This window comes from Ailuropoda melanoleuca, chromosome 14 (genome assembly GCF_002007445.2).
Source record: "Ailuropoda melanoleuca isolate Jingjing chromosome 14, ASM200744v2, whole genome shotgun sequence".
NCBI lineage: Eukaryota > Metazoa > Chordata > Mammalia > Carnivora > Ursidae > Ailuropoda > Ailuropoda melanoleuca.
Genome location: NC_048231.1, coordinates 80,705,102 through 80,726,356, shown reverse-complemented (window position 1 = coordinate 80,726,356; position 21,255 = coordinate 80,705,102). Strand labels below are relative to the sequence as shown.

At 43.5% G+C, this 21,255-nt stretch overlaps 1 protein-coding gene across 3 annotated transcripts in view; it reads left to right on the top strand.

Moving 5' to 3' along the window:
• Positions 1–14,084, top strand: part of SMAD2 (SMAD family member 2) — an 84,164-nt gene extending 70,080 nt beyond the window's left edge. For all 3 annotated transcript variants that reach the window (XM_034642873.1, XM_034642872.1, XM_019798458.2), the window contains one exon: positions 2,099–14,084. In XM_034642873.1, the coding sequence (XP_034498764.1) occupies positions 2,099–2,222 (124 nt within the window). In that variant the 3' untranslated portion in view covers positions 2,223–14,084. The remainder of the gene's footprint in view (positions 1–2,098) is intronic.
• Positions 14,085–21,255: the final 7,171 nt, after the last annotated feature.

Below are 21,255 nucleotides of genomic sequence, written 5' to 3'. Positions count from 1 at the left end.
TGTTTTTATTGGTGTAGAGTTAGAGGTGTATCTACTTTGGATAATAAAAACTAGGTTCCTTTAACATCTACAGATAGGAATAATGTCAGGTACTTTTCTATCTGTGAACTGTTGGTGGTTGCCAGGAACCTTTTATCCTTAATGACACTGGAGCTGAGGAGATAGATCTAATGGCTAGATTTCTAAAACTGTTTTTCAGTTTCTGTAATACCAGCATGTTTGCCACTATAAAGATCAGGAAATGTAGTAAACAGGAAATACAGATGTGCAAAGAGTTTTATTTAAGTGAGAAGAATGTCGGAGTTCAGTGAATTGGTACTGAAGTGAGTAAATAGGTAGGGGATAAATAAAGCCTCAGGTGCATTTCTGTGCCCAAATAACAGTCACAGCCTTCTGAAACCTACTCCCCCACTCAGTGGCCTGCATTAAGAATTATTCCTGAAGGTTCTGCTAAGCTAGTAATAAATGATCTGATTGAAAACAAACTGAGAAATACGCAGAATTCAGCAAATGACAGAATCAAAATTAACCCGCAGAAGGCCTGACCTGAGGGAGAGCTAGAAGGCAGGAGGAACTTTCTGTGAGGAACAATAGGAAGAACAGAGGGGAAGGTGGAGAAGGGTCAGTCTTGCCTCTGCCTCCTGGATAATGTGAGTTAACTTGTGAAGTGTGCCGGTGCAATCTTAAGCTGCATAAACCGAAGTGTACTATTTAAATCAAAATAAGATAGTGAGTTTGTACGGCTCTGATTTGAGACTGTGGTATTAACGTTAACACGTGTCATGTTTTAGGAACGATCGCATATCAGCATGTCTCAGTGTATGTCTCAGACCCTGAGACAAGGATTCAAGTGCAAGGAGTTTATTCAGGAAATGGAGGAAGCACTGCTAAGGAAGGCGGAAGTGGGGAAGTGAGGTAGGGGAGGGAAGGCAGCCAAAACCATTATGAAGCCATCTGCTGTACTGGGTGGGTCGTTAGAGCTGTTCCCCTAGGAAAAGGTGGGAAACAGTTACGAACAGACAGAATTCTCCCACCCAGAAGGAAAGGAAACTGGGCATTTAAATGCCAGTTCCCATGTCATTGGTTGAAGGCCGCTCCCGGGGAAGTTAATTTCCTAGCACTTACAGTCTGCTGCACACGTGGCCAGAGCAGAGAAGTTCTCAGGCACAGAAAGCCAGATACACGCCATTGGAAGTTGGCTAGAGAACACTGAAAACTCCGAAGGGTATAGTGGGGCGCTGACACCATCTGCTATTGAAAACCACATCCTTTGAAATACAGTTTTAAATTTTGTTGAGCATGTGTCACTTGGAGATGAAGAGTTGATAATGGCCTGTTCTCATGTTTAAAGGGCTGTCACACTGAAGAAGCAAGCAGACTCACCGACTTATTGTATATAATAAATAAGACAGAACTCAGATCAGTACGTGCAAGTGACAGGATGTCATTGAACAGTTTGTCGTTCCCACAGTCCCGTTATGTCGAAGTACTGGAAGTGTTTCTTATTAAAAGCCTGCATGATGTTTCTAACGGAGACGTTGCTCACTGACTTAGGGAAAGCTGAACTCTAGCTCTTAACGTTCTGTGATAAGCTTCGGTCAGGATTCTGTTTTGTTTTGGTATGCTTAAAATTCGAACCCTGTTCCATTTAGACTTTACTTGGTATTCAAGTATCCTCTACCCTGTGGTTGATTATTAAGTAGGGTGACTGTCTTCCGGTGTGCTTGGGACAGTCCTGGTTTGAGTCTCTTGCCCTTGCCTGATTATTAATAGTGACTCTGTTCATTCTTAAACGTGTCTCAGTGTGGATGGTTAAGTACTCAGGTCACCCTCCTCATTTTAATTTGAGGAGAAAAGAATATTTTTGTTAATCTCTTTAAAAGCAAAAAAAAAAAAAGTCATTAGAAATATTTTGTTAGACTGTGAGGATTAAATAGTTTTCAAAGTAATAGCTATCCCGACTTAATACCTGTTCAAAAGAATGTAGGGTTTAGTATATATAACCTTTTAATTTATCTAAATTCTTAATGCATATTGCTAAGCATTGCCATGTTGTTCTTTTAATTTCATAATTCTTTTCTTGTATTCTTTTAAATAGAAGGCAGACAGTAACGAGCACTCCTTGCTGGATTGAGCTTCATCTGAATGGACCCCTACAGTGGTTGGACAAAGTATTGACTCAGATGGGATCCCCTTCAGTGCGTTGCTCGAGCATGTCATAAAGCTTCGTCACCACTCAAGTCCCATCAAAAGACTTAATGTAACAACTCTTCTGTCATAGTATTTGTGTGTGGTCCCCATGGACTGTTTACTGTCCAAAAATTCAAGAGAGAAAACAGCACTTGAGGTCTCATCAATTAAAGCACCTTGTGGAATCGGTTTCCTATATTCGAATATTAGATGGGAAAATTAGTGTCTAGAAATACCCTCCCATACAGGAGAAAGAGAAGATTTTAAAGACTTAACTGATGTCTTGTTGGGCATAAAACTGAGTGTCCCAAAGGTTTATTAATAACAGTAGTAGTTATGTGTACAGGTAATGTATCATGATCCAGTATCACAGTGTTGTGCTGTTTATATACATTTTTAGTTTGCATAAATTTAGGTGTGTGTGTGCTGCTTCTTGATTTAGGCAAGCCTTTATAAAGTTACAGTACCTAATCTGTTATTCCCACTTCTCCGTTATTTTTGTGTGTCTTTTTTAATATATAATATATATCAAGATTTTCAAATTATCATTTAGAAGCAGATTTCCCTTGTAGAAAAACTAATTTTTCTGCCTTTTACCAAAAATAAACCCTCGGGGGAAGAAAAGTGGATTAACTTTTGAAATCCTTGACCTTAATGTGTTCAGTGGGTCTTACACATTCATTTTGTGTTATTTACTGCTAAATCTCACTATATGGAAACTTTGCAGAAAATCTTTCCAGACCTCTTCTCCATTCCCACTTTTGCCCTGATACCAAAACTGTGTAGCATGACATCCTTCACTAGTAATGGTGACTCTGATACTGCCAGCACCAGTTAATTCTGGGGCACAGTACGAGTTCATACGGAGTAGGTCCCTTTGTCTTACAACAGATTTCAACGGATAGTAATAGACTTGTGTAACCAGGCAGTCTGTTGATTTATCCTGACACCTCATCAAAACACAAATGGCAGTATAATTATTTTCAGGGATATGCTACAATTACTTCAGTATATTTATCCTTTTTTTAAAGCCAATCTATAGATATAAACACTCTTTTTTAAAAGCTATTTTAAAATATTTCAGTAGCAGACCTAGTGCTCTCTGAGTTTCATTTGATTTAGTTACCAGATTGTATTATGAAATGGACCTTTTGTAAATGTAATTGCTTCTGCAAAATACCTACGAAAGTGATGCTGAGGTATGATCAGCAGATAAGGGCCATCTGTTTTTAAAGTATGTTGTATTAAATTTATAAAATCGATGTTATTTTACATAATTATGAATTTAGAATTTTAAACATTGGGGGAGAAGCAGTTTAGCAAGTTTTTTAGCTTATAATTACTACAGTCCGAGCTGTTAACTAATCCTGAATGTGTGGTTGACTATCATAACCAATGACATTTTATGCTCTGTGGCAAGAGGAGATTCCAGAAGCTCTACTGGGAGTCCATTCAGTGCCAGATCATCCTTATGTCTAATGTCGACTCTGCAGTTGAAACAGTTCTTGTTTGCGTCTCTTTAGAAAAGGGAAATAGCCACCACTCCTGACCCCCTTCTAGTAAATTTTCAGATTTTTGGAGATAGACACCTTTGGTACTTTTTCTTTGAAACCGTATTCAGCTGTCTCTACTGATACCATTTTCAGTACTCTCAGCATTTGATTGTTTTCTACTAGGTATTCCCCCATTTCCCTATATTTGTGTGTACATGTATGTGTTCAAGCAGACTTGGTATAGTAATTTCTCATTCTTTCAACAAATAGTTACAGTTCACCTGTTATGTCCGCCAGGAACCTTCTTTGCTTTGGGTAAAGGTGAACAAGTCAGATCCGGTCCCGGCCATGGCTGAGACATCAGTTACTGTAACCCTTAATTTAGCTCATTTGTCTGTGAAGGAGATAAACGGGACTGTGGTAGAGCACACTCTAAGGAAGTGATGCTTGAGCTGACATTTGACGTGAGAAGGGAGCAAGCCATGGGGAAAGCCCAGGAGATTGGCATTCCTGGCAGGGAGAAGGGCATCAAATGCCAAGGTTCGTTGTGAAGGAAACTCATTATTAGGTATTAATGCTGTTGACACAGAAGTCTCTACACAGATCCAAACTTGGGGACTAGAAGGTTTCTGTAATTTATAATAGTTGAGGGTGGCCTTACTTCGTGATAGACGGCTTCGTGGGTCCCAGGTATGACCACTGTCAGACCAGCTGGAGAGAGCCAGTGCGGCCTCTGCCCTTTGGAAGGCTTTACCTTCCTTGGGAACTTGTGATGATGTCAGGAAACAGTTCTGGGGCAGAGAACAACTTTGAAAGTGGCAGAAGGGCCTGGCAATTAGTCAGTCTTGGATGGAGGTGTCTAGTGAAGCAGTGCCGACAACAGCAGGCCAGCAGTGATTACATCTCTACAGCTGTGTCGGGGTTTTTCCCTGCAATATTAAACCGGGACAGCGCTTTGAAAATACCTGTTATACTGAGCACTTACCACGTCTGGAGCAGTTGACTCCATCGGTATTCAATAATCTTACATGCCTTTTTAGGAGATGCTGTTTCTTGCATTCTGTTTTGTCTCCTGTGGCTCCAGTTTTGTTGATTATTCCCCCCTTTATTGGGATTGTTTTCATTCTTCTGAGTGATAAGTTCTCAACGTCGAATTTGGTCTCTGCTTCAGGTGAGCAGCATTATTTAGAATTCCCCCTCCACAGGGCTGGTAACTTGCTCGGTTTCACATGAGAACTGAGTGAACACGTTTTCCATCACGTTTCTAAGGTGTGGTGGTTTGCAGTCAAGTCCATTGAGAGCCGCCCTAGGGAATCGGAGGCTAGTGACGTTCCCCATCGACTTCGGTTTAACGAGTGGCAGCTTCATTTTTATCCTGTAATGGAGTTCTATATAGATTTCTTTTTAAAAAAGAGTTTACGGCTTTAAAAAAAAGTTTGTAAAGTCTGTGTAAGTCTGTGTAAGCACTGTTAAGGATTAAAACACATGAGTGGACTTCGGCCCACATTTTGGAACAACCCTGCTTGTGTTCTTTTCTCCTACTTCAGGGAACCTTCCTTGATGAGGTTGGAACTACACCAGTTATACTAATTATACATTGCGTCATCCATTCAGTAAACATTTATTGATGTCTGCCCTTTACCCAGCCACGGTGCTAGGTGCTGAGTAATGAAAAGATGGCAGGATTTAGTCCTGGCCCTCAAGCTGTGGAGTTACTCCTCTCTCAGGACCTGCCACTTTGCCAGAAGGAAATCTCCCTAATTTTTCTTGAAAGCTCAGTATTCTTATTCAGTACTCTTACTCTGTATTCTACGCACATAATTGCAAATTGTTTGATGTCTAGCGTTTTTCTTAACCTTAAACCATATCAGTTTTGCTTGATTCATCTGCCTTTAAACTTACCAGATTTTCTCCTTTGTCAAAATTATTTTAATTTCAATTTATTTGTGCCTTTTAGGTCGGTTTCAATCAAGACTAAGACTTTGAAGGTGAAAAACAATCAGTCTGGTCTCTTGCTAATTGAAATCAAGTAAAAGATTATATATGCCCAGTTGGTTTCTCTACCTCTTCCAAAAGCTGTCCAAATATACCTTTAAGATCTTTCTGTCTTTTTTAAAAATTATTTAGTAATTAAGCACTTGAGCATTTATCCAGGACTCTCCTGGTCTGGTTGATGGTGAGTTGTAAAGTAACACAGAAAATGTTCACCTTACTTAAAATTTTTCTTTATGTTACTTTCATAGCTACACATGATGATTTCACAGACTGCGCCCTTCCACACCATTTCCCCTGTATCTCTTTAGATAACTAGGTAGTCTGTGGACATAAGCAACACATGGTCTTTTCTCTTACTCTGATCTAACTCGTCGATGTCAGACATGACAAATTATTGCCCAGGTTCTTTGCTCATGTTCATGAGCTTTACTTGGCTAAATTCTTGATATTCATCAGCTGAATTGTATTCTTCCTCCCCTTCTCATAACAGAATGTATCCCTTGTGGTATTGCTGGTTGCCCTCTTCCTTGCCAGCCGTGTTTTATCTGCAGACATCAGAATGTTTCTCTCCATTGAACTTTACTAAAGACCAAAAAGGATGGTGTTTTTCATACCCTGGGTCCTAATTTCTCCACCATGGAGGTTGGTGGTGTTCCACTTGGTCAATCATTTAAATTTTACAAATGGCTCAGAAATTCTCTCCAGTTAAATGTCTTTGTGACTAGCAAATAGCATAAATTATAGATTCTATTTCAAGTTATGTTTAGGATTAGGAACTTTTCCAGTGGTTGCAGCCACTGATTTTCCTGTAATACTAGCCCATTTCCACCTTGGAGCATATTGGGTTGTTGTATTTAGTGCAATCAAGAGTGATGATGGTAGTGAGTGGTCTCTAGAGGTAGTCAGAATCCTTCCGTTGAGTTCCTTTTCTGTCTTCCTTTTCAAGTTTTCATGACTATTTTATCTGTTCAGACTACCTTTTATGCGTGAGGATGGAGGGACAAATGATCTCTTAGAGTGGAGTTGCTGTGTTTGGAGCCTCAACCAGGACATGTCAGCTATACTGGATAAAGACAGCCTCATAACAGCCTTTATGATAAGAACTTGTCTAGCGTGTCATGTAATTTCTTGAGTAGAAACTGTTTTATCTTGGATATTACACGTAACTTTATATATAGCATAACTGCCTTAAATCTTTTTAGTAGGAAATAAATTATATAACGTGTATGGATTTATGTGTACATACACACTCCTAGAAAAACCTGAACAGTAGGGGTCATTTATCTGCTTAACATTTTAACACCGTTGAATGATTCTGTTGTTTAAATCTCAGATCTCAGTAAAAGTTCCCTAATTTGCTTGCAGACGTTTTCCTTTCAGATCTTCAGAGTAATTTATTTATTCTGCCAGAGTCGTGATTTGATGGTTCAGTTAGTATGCCATTTTTAGGCAGCCTGATAATTAAGAATCATAACTGGAATTCATGAACATCAAAACTGCAATAGACACCCATTCATTAAATGATTATATATCCAGTGGTCTCTGGAAGGTACTAGTTTAGGGTTCACTTTTTTTTTTTTTTTTTTTAAATGTTAGATTGCCTCTTCCCCTTCTTTTCCTCTTGGTTTAAGATTGCCAAGCTGCGTAAGAATACCATGGGAAGTAGCACCACGGAGTCAAGCTCTTCAGTGGTTCCGGGCAGCCGAAGGTGGTTCAGACCTAACTTTCTTAGCTGTGCTCAGCAGAAATGGATTTCCCAAGGTTCTTTGGGTCATCTCCGACTCACAGAGGATCTGACCAGAGTGTGTTAGCCTAAGTTAACTTCAACGTCGATTGGTGTGCTGCCATGAGATCTATAATGGACCCCAAATTTCAGCCACTGGTTGAGATGTAAGGGCCCTTGGAAGAAGAATGCTGCTGCTGATGGCAGTGAGGATTCATGAATAGCAGACAAACGACTTCTAGATTTCTCTTCAAAACAGTTCCTGGAAAATGATGTTCTCCTACCCTCCATAAAAAGAGGGGAAAAAAAAAAAAAGCTCTTAGTTTCTCCAGAATTTGCAGTTTGCTCTTCTGGGTGGGGGGTTAGGCATTTGCTTCGTATCTCTAATTAAAGATGATAATTTATTGAAGCCCGAAATCCATAATATATTGATAAAAGGACAGAAGTGAAGTTTTAGAATTCTAAAAATACTTCATTATGTATTTTCCATCTCCCACTCCAGTTTTCTTCTTTCTCTCTGTGGCTTTAAAGCTTTTGGCTATTTTACACTGTTAGTCACTAGAGAACTTGCCATATTTCTGGTTCTATATTAAGTTCTACCCTTTACAATGCCGTAGCAGAAAGTTGATTCTCAGCATCTGTCTTGGAGGGATAAAGTCTCTTCTCCCAAAGAGGTTTTCCTTTTTTCAGTAAGTCCCTTCAGAAATATGTTTGTCCATCTCATTATTCACATTCTTGGATTATTCAAACAAAAAAAAATTGGTGAGAAAGAATAGGGTGCTTTTCTGGTGAATGTATGTACCTGCTTTAAGAATGTAGTCACTTGTTTGTTTATGTAACTAATATACATACAGATTAATGAAAATTGGGGGAAATAATCACATATGTAGCAAGTAGGTAACCTGCATGGATATAATTTTTTTTTTTTAATCCTGTTTCTTGCCCAAATGCAGAACCCAAATTGGTCACTTTTTAGACCAACTTTACCTCAGGCTTCATTTTTGCTTTTCTGACCCTGACCTTTAAGGCATAAATATCTGTATCTTTCTTAGTGATAGTGAAGCTGTGACACTAACCATTGTTAGACAAGAGGGCAAAACGAGAAAAACTGGAGGGTAAGATGAAAGCAGTTCTGCAGTTGTTGAACTAGATCGCAGCATCGTAGGCAAAATAAAAATGTTCTTATCTGAGAACACTCTCTGCCATCTCTTCCCAAGGCCAGACCTTCTGGCAGAACTCTGTTAAAAGTAACAATTCAAGGCCTTTGTAATCTGAGGGGAATATCTCCAGTTGGCAGTCTTTTCAATATATGAAGCAAGAATGTGCGAAATACTTGGCAAAGAGTGTTTTCACCTAAAAAAAGAAAATGAAAAGACATATAAAACTGAATTATTCATTTAGCTCTGAAAAATCTCAGAAAGATTCAGTGAAATACTATGTAACTGGACAAAACCAGAAGGACCTTTAGAGGATATGTCTGAAAACAGGTTTCAAGAACGAGCTTTTATGTATACTGAGCACTGATTTGCTTAGGGTACTACTGACTATTAAAATCGACACCGTTAAATAAGGTATGTATAGACTTCCTAGGAGCTAGCCATTAGCAAGTGTCCTCAAAATTTTTTTTGAGCTGATGCCCTCATAGGTAGCTTTCTGCTCTTGGAAAGTCTTATCTTTTCCCTAGCGATCCTAAGGGAAGAGTGAGCAGTGGGCTCAGGGTGCCCTACTGACCCCGGGGTGCTTGGGACTGAGGCATTCCCTGGCTGCAGGACTTTTCGTTCCAAACCTGGGGGAGTCCCGGGCACACCGGGAGGAAGGGTCACCCTAAGTGCTCTTGTGATTGACCCTCACTCCTGTAAACATTGTAGTTGTTGCAATTACGTTCAGCTGTCTTCGCCTGTCAACATTTGGGATACTTGGATAGGTGTCCTCCAATCCCTTATTACTGTGGGTGGACTGTGAGATTCGTAACCAATAACTATGGACCCAGCGTGGTGGTGAGACAAACACTTAGGAATGCAGGGAAGGTAACCGGGGGTTTCATGAAACAGAGAAGAGGCAGCTAGACAGCGAAGTTCTTCAGAACCTGTGTGTGTATGGAAGTACAAATCACGTCTTGATGGGGTTACAGCTAATCTGAAGTTTAACTTTTTAACAATAAGAGAAAACTGAGTGGTATTGCGGATTTCTTTTCGCTTGAGGGAACATCTGGCCTTTGATGCTCTGTCCCCTGCTACATTCCCCAGACTGTCCTGCTCAGGAAGCCAGAATGGAGTGTTTATTCTCGACGAATGTTGTATTGAGATTACCGAATGCATCAGCCAATGGCAGGTGAAGGAACTGGGTGTCCTGATCCAGACTGAGCAGTGCTCTCAGTTTCGGTAGCCCCCTACCCCTCAGGTGCTTACCAGCTAGAACACCAACCCCGGGAGGTGAGATTTGTCTAATGCAGCATTAATTTTGTAATGCAATATGCTGGATGCAGAGTCTGTCGTCGTTTGCCTGTGGTAGTCCTCGGAGACCGCATCCTCTGTGCACTGTGATGTAGACGGTAGATGTATTCTTTGTAAGCTTTAATCCTATGGTTGTCAAAAGTACGACGTGGTTCCACTTTTTTTTTTAACGATGAGCTGAGGCTGTATTGCAGCTGGTTTTCAAGTTAAAATTGTGAAATACTGATTTCCTTCCCCCCCGCCCACACCAAATATTTTAGTCTATTTAAAGTACAAAAAAAAAATAGTTCTACTTAAGAAAATATTGCTTAAATGTCCTGTGATTTCTGGTCAATTTTTATATATATTTGTGTGTGTCTGTATGTGCTTTCACTTTTTACCTTGTTTGCTCTCTACCTGTGTTAACAGTACTTTCACCATTGAAAGGTGAACATTTTTCCTAGCATTAAAAAGAAAAAGCCACTTGAGTTGTTTACCATGTTATTATGGGACTAATTTTTAATTGTTTTAATTGATTTGAATTTAAACCAGTCATTTTTAGAGGGGGTTATATTTTGCTGTCCATGCCCTAAATGATACGAAAACAAAGAAATGTGTATGTATTTCACATACTGGCAGTATGATATTAAGAGTTCATCTTTTTTAAGTTTTGTGTTATATAAAAAGTATACTCCCCTCCGCTGGCAGGCTGACAGCACTGCTTAATATTCCCTGCCACAACACACATGTAACGCCTACCCCACAGTGCTGGTAAGTTACACATTTTAGTTTATTTCGGAGCTTGCTTGTGCCAAATTAATGGTCTCTGATACGCATCATCTGTGCTGCAAACAAAAACAGACTAGAAGGTGAAAGTCACATTTACTCTCCAAATACACTCTTAGCAAGAAAAAAAAAAAAAGACAAAACAGACTTCTGTAAGATTCCATTGAAAAATCTTAGGTAACCTGACACAGCTTACTCATAATTAGTTATATTGTCATGAAACCATTGAAAAAGCTAAAATAACTTTTTAGGTCAGCCAATTCCTTTGTGCCTTGCAAGAGCTCAGCTCCTCGGATGAATCAGTACTTCTCTGGTTAGCAGACTGCTTTTTTCAATCATTGAAAACAGACACGCTTTAGGATGCAACACAAGGGGCCTCGGAAGCTGAAATCCACTCCCCTGCTTGGCCTTGTATGGCCCAGGGACAGGCATGGCTTCATCAGCCATGGCGCATTGGTAGAAACCTATGTAAACAAACCCTACTTAAATTGCCACACCATTAGAACTCTTTAAACAATCTAAAAGGAACCGTCCAGCATTGACTACAGTATCACTGCACTTGACAGATGGCTAGAGGAGATCCTTTTCCACTGTCCCCTCTCCCTGGGATCATTCCTGTTCATTAAGCTGTTAGTGACGCTGGTTTTCTGCACCAGAGGATTCTCATTAGAACCAGTGTCCATAACTGCACATACTCATCAAGGGGCTGAAGACTAGGGGAGAAATATGTGATATGTTTGGGTTTTTATCCCCATTTGGCAAATCCTTTTTTCCGCCTTGCTTCAAAATAGATTGAAAGCCCTTTAGTTTGGAAGCAAGCCTATTACCATCAAAGAGATGTATTCCGGTGCAGTCATTTTAAGCACGCAGTGTGTCCAAGGTGAAGACTGTTCATTTGCTGCTCAAGAACATGTTTGCATCATGCAGTTGTCCAGCTTCTTTTTTAACAGACTCATCCTTTTCATCAAAATACAAAGCCCACAGTGAAAATTAAAAGTTCACAAATGTAGGAATCCAAAAGAAGTCAAAGGCATACATAAAAGCTATTTTCTGCAGTGATAATTAGGTATAGAAATTTGTAGAATTGGTTTAACTGATGGTTATTTTGTAAAAAAGCAAATGTCATGCTGGCTTGCACATAGGAAGACAATTGCATTTTTAAATCAACCACATCACTAGAAGGCAAGAACACTGAATCACATATGGGTACCAAGTTCAGTCATAAGCCACGCCAGACTAAGCCTCCGTTTAGGAAGCTGCAAGTGACAGAATGTGTTCCTCTGCCCCAGCACAAAGCTACGTGACCTTATGATTGGTTGTGGAGTAAATGGAGTTTGAGATAGGGATTGACCACCGCTTTTACCTTCTGTCTTCAGTAGTATTGTTAGCTGCCTCTGCACCTGCCTTATTGCTAAAAGGTAAATAAGATTGCTTAAAAAGATTATAAAGTAGTCTAGGAAAGATGATCATAGAGGAAGGAGAAGGTGCTTCTGAATAATGTGCAGTAAGAGGATGGACAAAATACCATCGAAGCACGGTATTCAAGAGTGCATTCAATGTGGACGGATGGAGAGGACTCGAGAAGCCGTTCAAAATGAGGTCTTGGAGCTGAAGATGTTTGTGGCTCTGAATGGGCTCCAAAGCCGGACGGCACCACTGAGCCACTGCTGTGTGCGGTGAGCGGAAAGCGGACAGCCACAAGCTGGGTAGATGCTAGCCCACACCTAATAGCGGAGCCTGGGTGTCCAGGAGGGAAAAGCCACAGGTAGCTGCGCGGCACCTTGAGTTTCATCATGGACAATGAGGTGGTGCCACCTTGCAGGCGGTCTGGAGCCAAGCTCAGGAGAGTCCCGGCCATAGCCCCAGCCAAGGAGGGGCTGCTTGTTTGGCATGGGGAGTTGAAACATACGTGTGTGTGTGTGTATGTATATTAACAAACAACATTTGCTCACTTAGAGCTGGACATCATGAATCTAGAGAACCCTTTGGAGTTTTATGCAGGATTTTGGGATGAAAAGTAATAGTCATCATCGGCCTTAAGCACTGCCTGACAGTGATTCTCCATCGAGACCACCTATCTTGAACTTCAGCTAGCATTTACTCTGATTTTAAATCTTACTCAAGTTTTAGTCATGAGGTACCTTATCTCTAGGCTATACTTGACCCCACTTTTGCATAGAAATGCCATATAAATAAGATTTTAATGCAAATGATGACCCACCTCGAAATGTTTGAAGTTTTTTTTGTTTGGGCTGCAGTGGGAGGAAGTAAGATTTAAACAAGCCTAGCTTAACATCTGGAGTAGTATTCTAAGTTGCCTTTTTATATTGAAAATATTTCTATCTTGAAAAAAACCAGATTTGTTGTCTTTGTTTTACCCAAGAACCACAAACTACATCGTTCCAACTTTTAAATCAAGATCTTGAATAATAGTGTGTGGTAGCACCACATTTTAAAAACGTATTTAGTCAATCACAAACACATTTTCTAAGGAATTGAATTTTATAGAGATAATTGAATGCTTTCATCTGTAACAGCATTAGTGGCCTGCAAACCGCTGTGGTTTCTTCCTATGCTCTTAAGTTGTCGAAGGGGACTTTTCCACTGCAAGTTACTTGTATAAAGGAACTATGAGGCACAGGAGATTCGGTTCTTCAACTCTCAAATGATAACCAGTGACGAACTGTTAAACTCTAAAAGCTTAACTATTTTATTAACTGAAGCATTATTTTCTTGTCTTTTATCGTTTCAGTATCCAGGTGCTTAAATTTTACGTAAATATAAAATCAAATATGTTAATAAAACCAAGCGAGATGTGGCAAACTAAATTTGGAGTTCCTAGCAATGTCTGTATAACCTCTTGTGTGATTTTCATCGGCCAGATGTCAGCGGCATTCTCTCCTCTGCATCCTGTTTTCCTGTTTCCCCCTTTTCTGCTCTATCCCTGTAACCCCCTGCACATAAACCCTTAGAAAACTTCCTTATCTTAGAATATTTCATTGATTTGTTTCTGTATTTTTTAAGAACTGAAATCACAAACGGGAGAGATGTCTAAGAATCTGAGTTGTTCCTACGTTTTTTAAAAGACCACCTGTGAAAATTGGTACATATTTTGTGCGTCCACTCTTCCCTAGTTCATATTGGCGTGGGTGTGCTTTTTTTCCAAATCAGTACTACTGCCAAGGAACAACTGATCTTCAAGTTTACAATTACAGATTTAGTGATTGTCCGAAAAGGGCTGTCGAACATGAACTCCTTTAAGATAACACTGGGAAATAGGGGATCTGTGGAATTCAGGTCGCCTGGGTGTTTCTCAGCTGGGGATCGCAGTACCCTTAGGGCCATGTAAGCCCCAAGAATGCTAAGTAAGGCTGGAATGCTTGAAGGAGACTGCCCCTGTCACGGTCAAATACTTGAGTTATCTTGGATGATGGAATAAAAACTCAGTTGCGTTCTTTAAACAAACTTTTTCTGTCTTTAATGACTCTGGACAAGATAGCATGCCGCTAGTGGGAAGCCGTGGTTATCACTTCTGACGTAATGGAAAATGCACCCCGCCCCGGAATCCGAGGGCTCGGGTCTGGGCCCCGATTCCGCCAACGGATGGTGACCTTAGATAAAGCGTACGCCATCGGACTGCCTCAGTTCCTCCTTTGCTCACATGGCCCGAGAGGAGGAAGTGACTTTGGAGGGCGGCCGCGAGGATGGAACAGCAGCCGTCGGCACGAAGCCGGGCCGGCGAGCAGAGGACAGCCTGTGGGGCCTTCGGCAGCAGCTCCTGCCTCCCGCAGCAAAGCTGCGACACACGTCGCCCTCGGAGGTGTCCAGTGAGCACCGATGGCGCCCCGAAGGCGACGCAGAGCGACCACGAGGCCCCGGCAGCGGCGGCGGTCATGGTTCACGCAGCTCGGGAGTCCGGTCAGTGCTTTGGGCTGCGCGGCTGCGGGCGGCCCTTCCGCTCTTGCCGGGGGTGACTCGGCCCTGGGGGTGACGGCCCTCGTCGTGCGTGGGCCGCGGTGGCGCGGGGCAGCGGCAGAGTGCACGCCCAGGCCCCTTGCGAGTCCGCGTGCTGCCCGCAGGCCGGCGGCCGGGCGCGGAGTGAGGGGCCGGGGACGCGGCAGGAGGAAGAGCGGGGGGTCCCCGGGCGCTGCCTCCGGCACCCCCCGCCTTTGTGTCGTCCGACCGGGTACGTGTTTGCCGGCGGAGACTGGGAAGTATGGAGACGCCGCGCAGATCCCAAGTCTACCTGGGTGTCCTTGGTTCAAGTGTTCTAATTCCTGGAACGTTCCGCAGAAGCCTGTTGTATTTAGCACACACCGAGAAGGGGAGTTGGGACCAAAGAGTGTGTTTTCTGTCGCTTCTTTTGGGTCGTCATTGGGGTTGCACCTGCCACTGTCACATGACCAGAATGAACACCCGCTAAACCCGGCCTCGCCTGTACAGAACTAGGAGAGTCCACCTCATTAATGAGGTGAAAGGAAGCACTCACTTCAGAGAAAACTTTCATGATGAGCATTTGCATTCATTAGTGCCACTTCCAGAACATTCCTGGGACTGCTTAAATGCAGAGATGGGATCTCCACCCCTGCTGGACTCGGTGGTGGCCAGTTTTAGACGCGTGGAGCGCCTTGGGGAAGCGATGCCGGTGATCCTGCGTGAGCAGTGATCTGACACCGAGTTGTAACAAGGAAACCCCGCAATTATCTGTGTCCTGTTTCTAGCTTACATTTCTATATTACGACAGAAGAATGGTCCAGAGAGTCAGCTATGGAGGAAGTCAGGAAGTGAGGCGTCTTTGGGGGGCTATGGCTGTGCTTGGTAGCCCTAGAAAGTGGAGCTGACCTCAGCCTTCAGCATTTGTGTGTCCAACATTTATTTACATTTTTCAGAGCACTGAATTTTTCTCCTTGAGTATGTGTTTAAATGGGCCCCTTCCGCTCCCTGCTCTTTAATGGTCACACGACTCCTTTTGATGACCACATTTCATGTCAATACGCGAAGGTATTTTGTAGTCTTACTGGCAACCCAATGAATGGGGCTTTTTGAAACCTTTTTTTTCTAATATACCCTCTATTTTTGTGAAATACAAAAACACCACCAAAAAAAAAATAATAATAATCCAGATTATAACAGAGAAACACACTGGTGTATATTTTTTCCATCCTGCAGGTGTGTATATATATTTAATAGGAAATGTTTGAAGCTTCTCTAACAGCACATTCAGATAGAGAAAGCTATTAGAAATCATAAGAAAAAAACCTCTAAGACACACTAATCCACTCAGCAAACCGTAATGGCCACGTAATATAATGTCTTTTTACTGGCTTTGAGGAACACAAAAGATCTGTGTTGGTCCACTTAAAATTTGGAGTTTGTGGGGCGCTGGGTGGTTCAGTCGATTAAGCATCCGACTCCTGGTTTTGGCTCAGGTCATGATCTCATGGGTTGTGAGACAGAGCCCTGCAGTGGGCTCTGCCATCAGTGAGGAGGCTGCTTGAAGATTCTCTCCCTCTGCCCCTCCCCCTGCTCCACAAGCACACGCACGCTCTCTCTCAAATGAATACAACTTAAAAAAAAATTTAGAGCTTGTTTTTTTGTTTTTGTTTTTGTTTTGCTTTTGTTTTAAAGATTTATTTATCCATTTGAGAGAGAGCGCAAGCATGTGGGGAGGGGCAGAGGGAGAGCGAGAGAAAGTGTTAACCAGACTCCCCGCTGAGTATGGCTCCGGACCCAGGGCTCTAGGGCAGGCTTGATCCCATGACCCTGAGGTCACGACCTGAGCCAAAATCAAGAGTCAGATGCCCAACCGACTGAGACACCCAGGAGCCCTGAAAAAAAAAAATTGGGGGTTTGAAATTAAATATAAAAATTTTAGACACCCTTTACATGCATGCTTTTTTAAATGTACCTAAATTGAGTATATACTTTGATTACAGTGTATTTGGAAGCTAACATTCCTTTGTCTTAAGTATCCTAAAATAAAAGTGTGCAATGGAACCAAAGAATTTATTGATCAGCTAGCATTAAGTTTCTGATATAATGAGTATAGAAAGTATATTGGACATATGGAGTATTAAAGATGCCAAGTTGATCAGTTAGTAATATTACATTAAAACATTTGTGATTACTTCCTTGTAAGGTTTTGATAAATTGTTAGGCACTTAGTAAGTCAAGATCTGTCTTTTTTCCAACTTATAAAATGTTATTACCCAGAAGTATTATACATTTCACATATAATCTGAAAATGTGATGATATGCTTTGGGTATTTTTTTTAAGCTACATGGTTATATAAGGACTTTTTTTTCATAAAACCCAAAACTTCTAAATAATCCATAGGTACAGTTAAAGAAGAAATCAAATTTCCTTCCACTCCAGCCCATCTCTACTACCCTCCCTGAAGAATGCCTTGTGGTATTTTTGTCTTAGTACTAAATGTGGAATGGGAGCCAACATTTTCCAAGGAAGCCAAACTTGTCCCCAGGTTCTGAGAAGCCTCTCTGTGAGCTGGGTCTTCACCATCCCCTAGGTGACCCCCTGCTATTCCCGTAGTGACGCTCCAAACCCATTCTCCTCACCACCATTTCCTGCTCGCCTAGCCACTCAGCCTGGTGGCAGAGCAAAGGTGTCTTACGTCAGGGCTGAGCCATGTGCTCAGAGCCCCGCCAGCTCTACAAGGCCTCTCTAGAACACTGCCGGTCAGACGTTCCTTCTCAGATTTTCATTCTCCGTGCCACCTGCCTGTCCCCACAGCCTACACAGCCTCCGTGACTCTCACTTCAAAAAGCCACCAGGAAAATGAAGACAAAGTTCCTTTGCAACCTGCATAACTACTCCTGTCTCTTCTGTGTACAGTCCAGTGGATTGAGAGCAGTTTATCCCAGCTGGCTCCCTTTCCACCCCCCCCACCCCCTTCCGCCCCCGCACTTACCTCCTCTTGCCGCGGTTGCCCTTGGGCACTGGCCTCCTCTTTTCCCTCAGAGTCAGAGGGAGGGATGCTCTGTCCCAGGCTGGTTCCTGCCCCGGGCCTTCACTGTGCTTTGCACATCAGAGCGGCAAGGAGGGCTGTTAAAATGCAGCCCCCCTGGCCTCCCCTGCAGGATTCTGCCTGTGCAGGTCTGGAATTGAAACCCTGGGATCTGCATTTTTAGAAAGCTCCAAGTGATTGTCAGCCAGCACACCACTGCGTGAGCCCGTGTTCCCTGTGGCTTTTCAGACCTTGCTCCTTTTCCCACCTCCCACTTGGGAAGACTCAGGCTGTGCAAACAAAGTTGCAGTTTCTTCATTTCATACCACTAATTTAAAATCCCTCATGAGCCCCTCAAGCTTTGGGAGGGGGTAGGAAGTGGTGGATGGCCTTAAACCTGCAGATGAAAGATAACTCATTCTCTTAGTCTGTCTTGGGCGTCAGACTGCCTCTTCAGAAGAAATGCTCAGCTTCTCAGAGCCTCTTCCTCTTTTCCTCTCTGACATGGCATCTGACAGATGGGAGGGTAGGGGTTATGGGAAGTGGGTTCTCCAACGCTTCGGCTCAGGTCCTTGGACAGTCTTGCTGCGGTCTCTGTCATCGGGCTCTGCCCTTGCTGAAGCTGCTGGTTGATGTCGATGACCCCTTGACTTCTGCTCACACACATGTTGGCGTGTTCTGCCGCCGACCACAACTCTGCCCTCACCTTTGGTCTCAAGGTCTCCGCCTTTGATGGCCTCCATTTTCCAGTGTTAGGGCCATTTATCAGCGTGGCCCTTGGGGGCAGAGGTGGGGAAGGAGGTTGGAACTTGGGGACATCCTGAACCCCTTGCTCAAGCTTGGGGAAGCCAACAGACAATTCCCTCTACCGGGGCTGATCTAGGGCCTCCGTGCCATACTGGGTGTGCCCCTGAGACACAGGAAGCCCCTCCTGGAGGGGCTTGCACCCTTCCCCAGGCTGCACCCAGGAAAGCGGTCCATGACCCCACCGTGCAACTTCCGTCTCCCTCTCCACCCCTCCCCATGCACGCCCCCCTGCCCCCCACCGCATACTCCAGGTTTGGCCTCAGGAATGCGGGTGCAGTCACATGTGTCCTAACTTCTCTACAACCCACTCTTCCTTTCTGAGTCTCCCTGTCTTAAGAGTCATTCTACTCTCTCCCTAATGAAGGGGCTCTGCTTTTAGCTTCGGCTAAGTTCCCTCTGAGTACAGCTTAGAGACAAACAGCACGTTCACGTGGAAGCATTGCTTTTAGTATGTGAATGGGGCTTTTAAAATGTAAATCTCCCTTTTCATTCTCAGTAAAACCGGACTTTCAAGACTCCTTATCATCTTCCTGGAGATGCCAAAGAATAATAAAACAATAAAAGACTCTGAGGGTGACAGCTGAATAGTGACTGTTGTTACCCTAGTATACCTCCTTCCCTTTCGTNGACAGCTGAATAGTGACTGTTGTTACCCTAGTATACCTCCTTCCCTTTCGTGCCATTACTAATCTTCGAGCCTAGCTTTAGGGGACAGACTGGGCGGGTGGGTAGAGACATCAACAAGGAACACGGGGTCTTTGATATTATCAAAGTATTGGCCCCACGGAGACACTCTTGCCCTGGACTTGCTCTTTCAGGCCTCCGTGTTTGTCAGTTCTGGCGTTAGTACCTTGAAGGCCCTTCCCTTGACAGCCTACTGTGTCACTAGTCATTCCTCAAAGCCCAGTTCCGATGTCACCCCCACCACGGACCTTTGCCCGTTTTTCCCTCACTTTGAGGCCCTTTCCCAGCACTCCCTTCAGAATCTGTCTATCCCGGTGAGAGAGCATTCATCACAATCTAATTAGGCCGACCTGGCCTAACAGAGAAATCCTGAGCTCCTTTCTGCCTCAGAAAGCTCTCCGGCCTTCCACATTTATCTGGCCTTTTACATTTATCCATCCTTCAAGACCCAGTTTAAATTTGATCTCCTTTGTGAAGTCTTCCCTACCCACTGCTATGGAAAATGACCTGCCCCCATCGCTGGCTGCATGCTTGGATGCTCACAAGATGCATGCGTGGCAACTTGCATGGGGCACTGGGAGACTGGGGGACTGGGGGCACTGGGAGACTGGGGGACTGGGAGACTGGGAGACTGGGGGCACTGGGAGACACTGACACAAGCATCTGTGAAGGGAACCTGGACAGCGAGTGGGTAAGTATAAGGGGCCTTCAGGAAGTGTGGTTTAGATTTGATTGCTCCACTTGTGTTAGCAGAGGCTAAAATCAGTTTTCCCAAGCATTTCTTTTTTATACATAAGCTACATCTGAGTGTCCACTTCAGCGTTTCCGGCAGTGCCTTACGCATAGCAGGCAGCCATTGAATGGTTTTGATCGACTGACAGGTGCTCAGAAAACCTAGCCCTGGGGGCACTGGGAGACTGGGGGCACTGGGAGACACTGACACAAGCATCTGTGAAGGGAACCTGGACAGCGAGTGGGTAAGTATAAGGGGCCTTCAGGAAGTGTGGTTTAGATTTGATTGCTCCACTTGTGTTAGCAGAGGCTAAAATCAGTTTTCCCAAGCATTTCTTTTTTATACATAAGCTACATCTGAGTGTCCACTTCAGCGTTTCCGGCAGTGCCTTACGCATAGCAGGCAGCCATTGAATGGTTTTGATCGACTGACAGGTGCTCAGAAAACCTAGCCCGATTGATTTTCTTGCGATGCCTTCCTTTCCTGAGAGCCCATTAATTTTTAAGTTGTTTTCCTTGAAATGTTTGGTGTGCTTCCCCCCACACCGCCTTCTTTCTGCCTTCCACAGGACCTGGTCCCAATCAGCTGCTCTCATTCTCTCTTTTGTGATTGCAGGTTTTGGCAAGCCTTAAAATGTGCATTTGGGGTCGAAGCCGTAGGGAGAGGCAGGATTGGGGACCAATCCAATTCAGCGCATAGACAGGAAGTAGCCCCTTCAGGGTGCAGAAGCCTTCCCGTGGAGTTCAGAGAGAGTTCCTTCCGAGCAGTGTGGGCTTCCGACCTCGGAGGCCGTAAGCTCTGTGGTTCTCACCCTGTCCCTGAAAGCAACTCGTTTGATGTACATTTGGGTCTGGGGACTAGAGGTGAGACTGGTCTCAGCTGAAGCTCGGGACGTTGCAGAGGGGCTCAACGAACACCCGTTGGTGCTCTGATCCTTGGGGGGGTGGTAGTGCTCATTCTGACAGAGGAACCCCTAAGTGAATAGTTACTGTCTTTAGAGAACAAGGCAGGCACAGAAGTTGTTCTGGCTTGAGAAAACCATGATTTGCATCCCCCAAATCATGTGCAAGGACGATGATGCTGAACACAGATGATGGCGTGAGAGTCCCAAGGTTTAGCCCGTGGCTGCTCTTGCTGATGCATGGCGTTATATGATTTCCATTTCTTTTTTTTTTCTTTTAAGATTTTATTTATTTATTTATTTCAGAGAGAGAGAGAGAACGTGTTTGTGAGTGGGAGGAGGGGCAGAGGGAGAGGGAGAGCCAGAGAATCTCAAGCAGACTCTGCACTGACTGTGGAGCCTGATGTGGGGCTCGATCTCACAACCCTGAGATCACGACCTGAGCTGAAACTAAGAGTCAGGTGCTCAACCGACTGAGCCACCCAGGCGCCCCTATTATTTACCTTTCTAAATCAAATATATGGGTGGGTCAACTAGTCTTTTCAA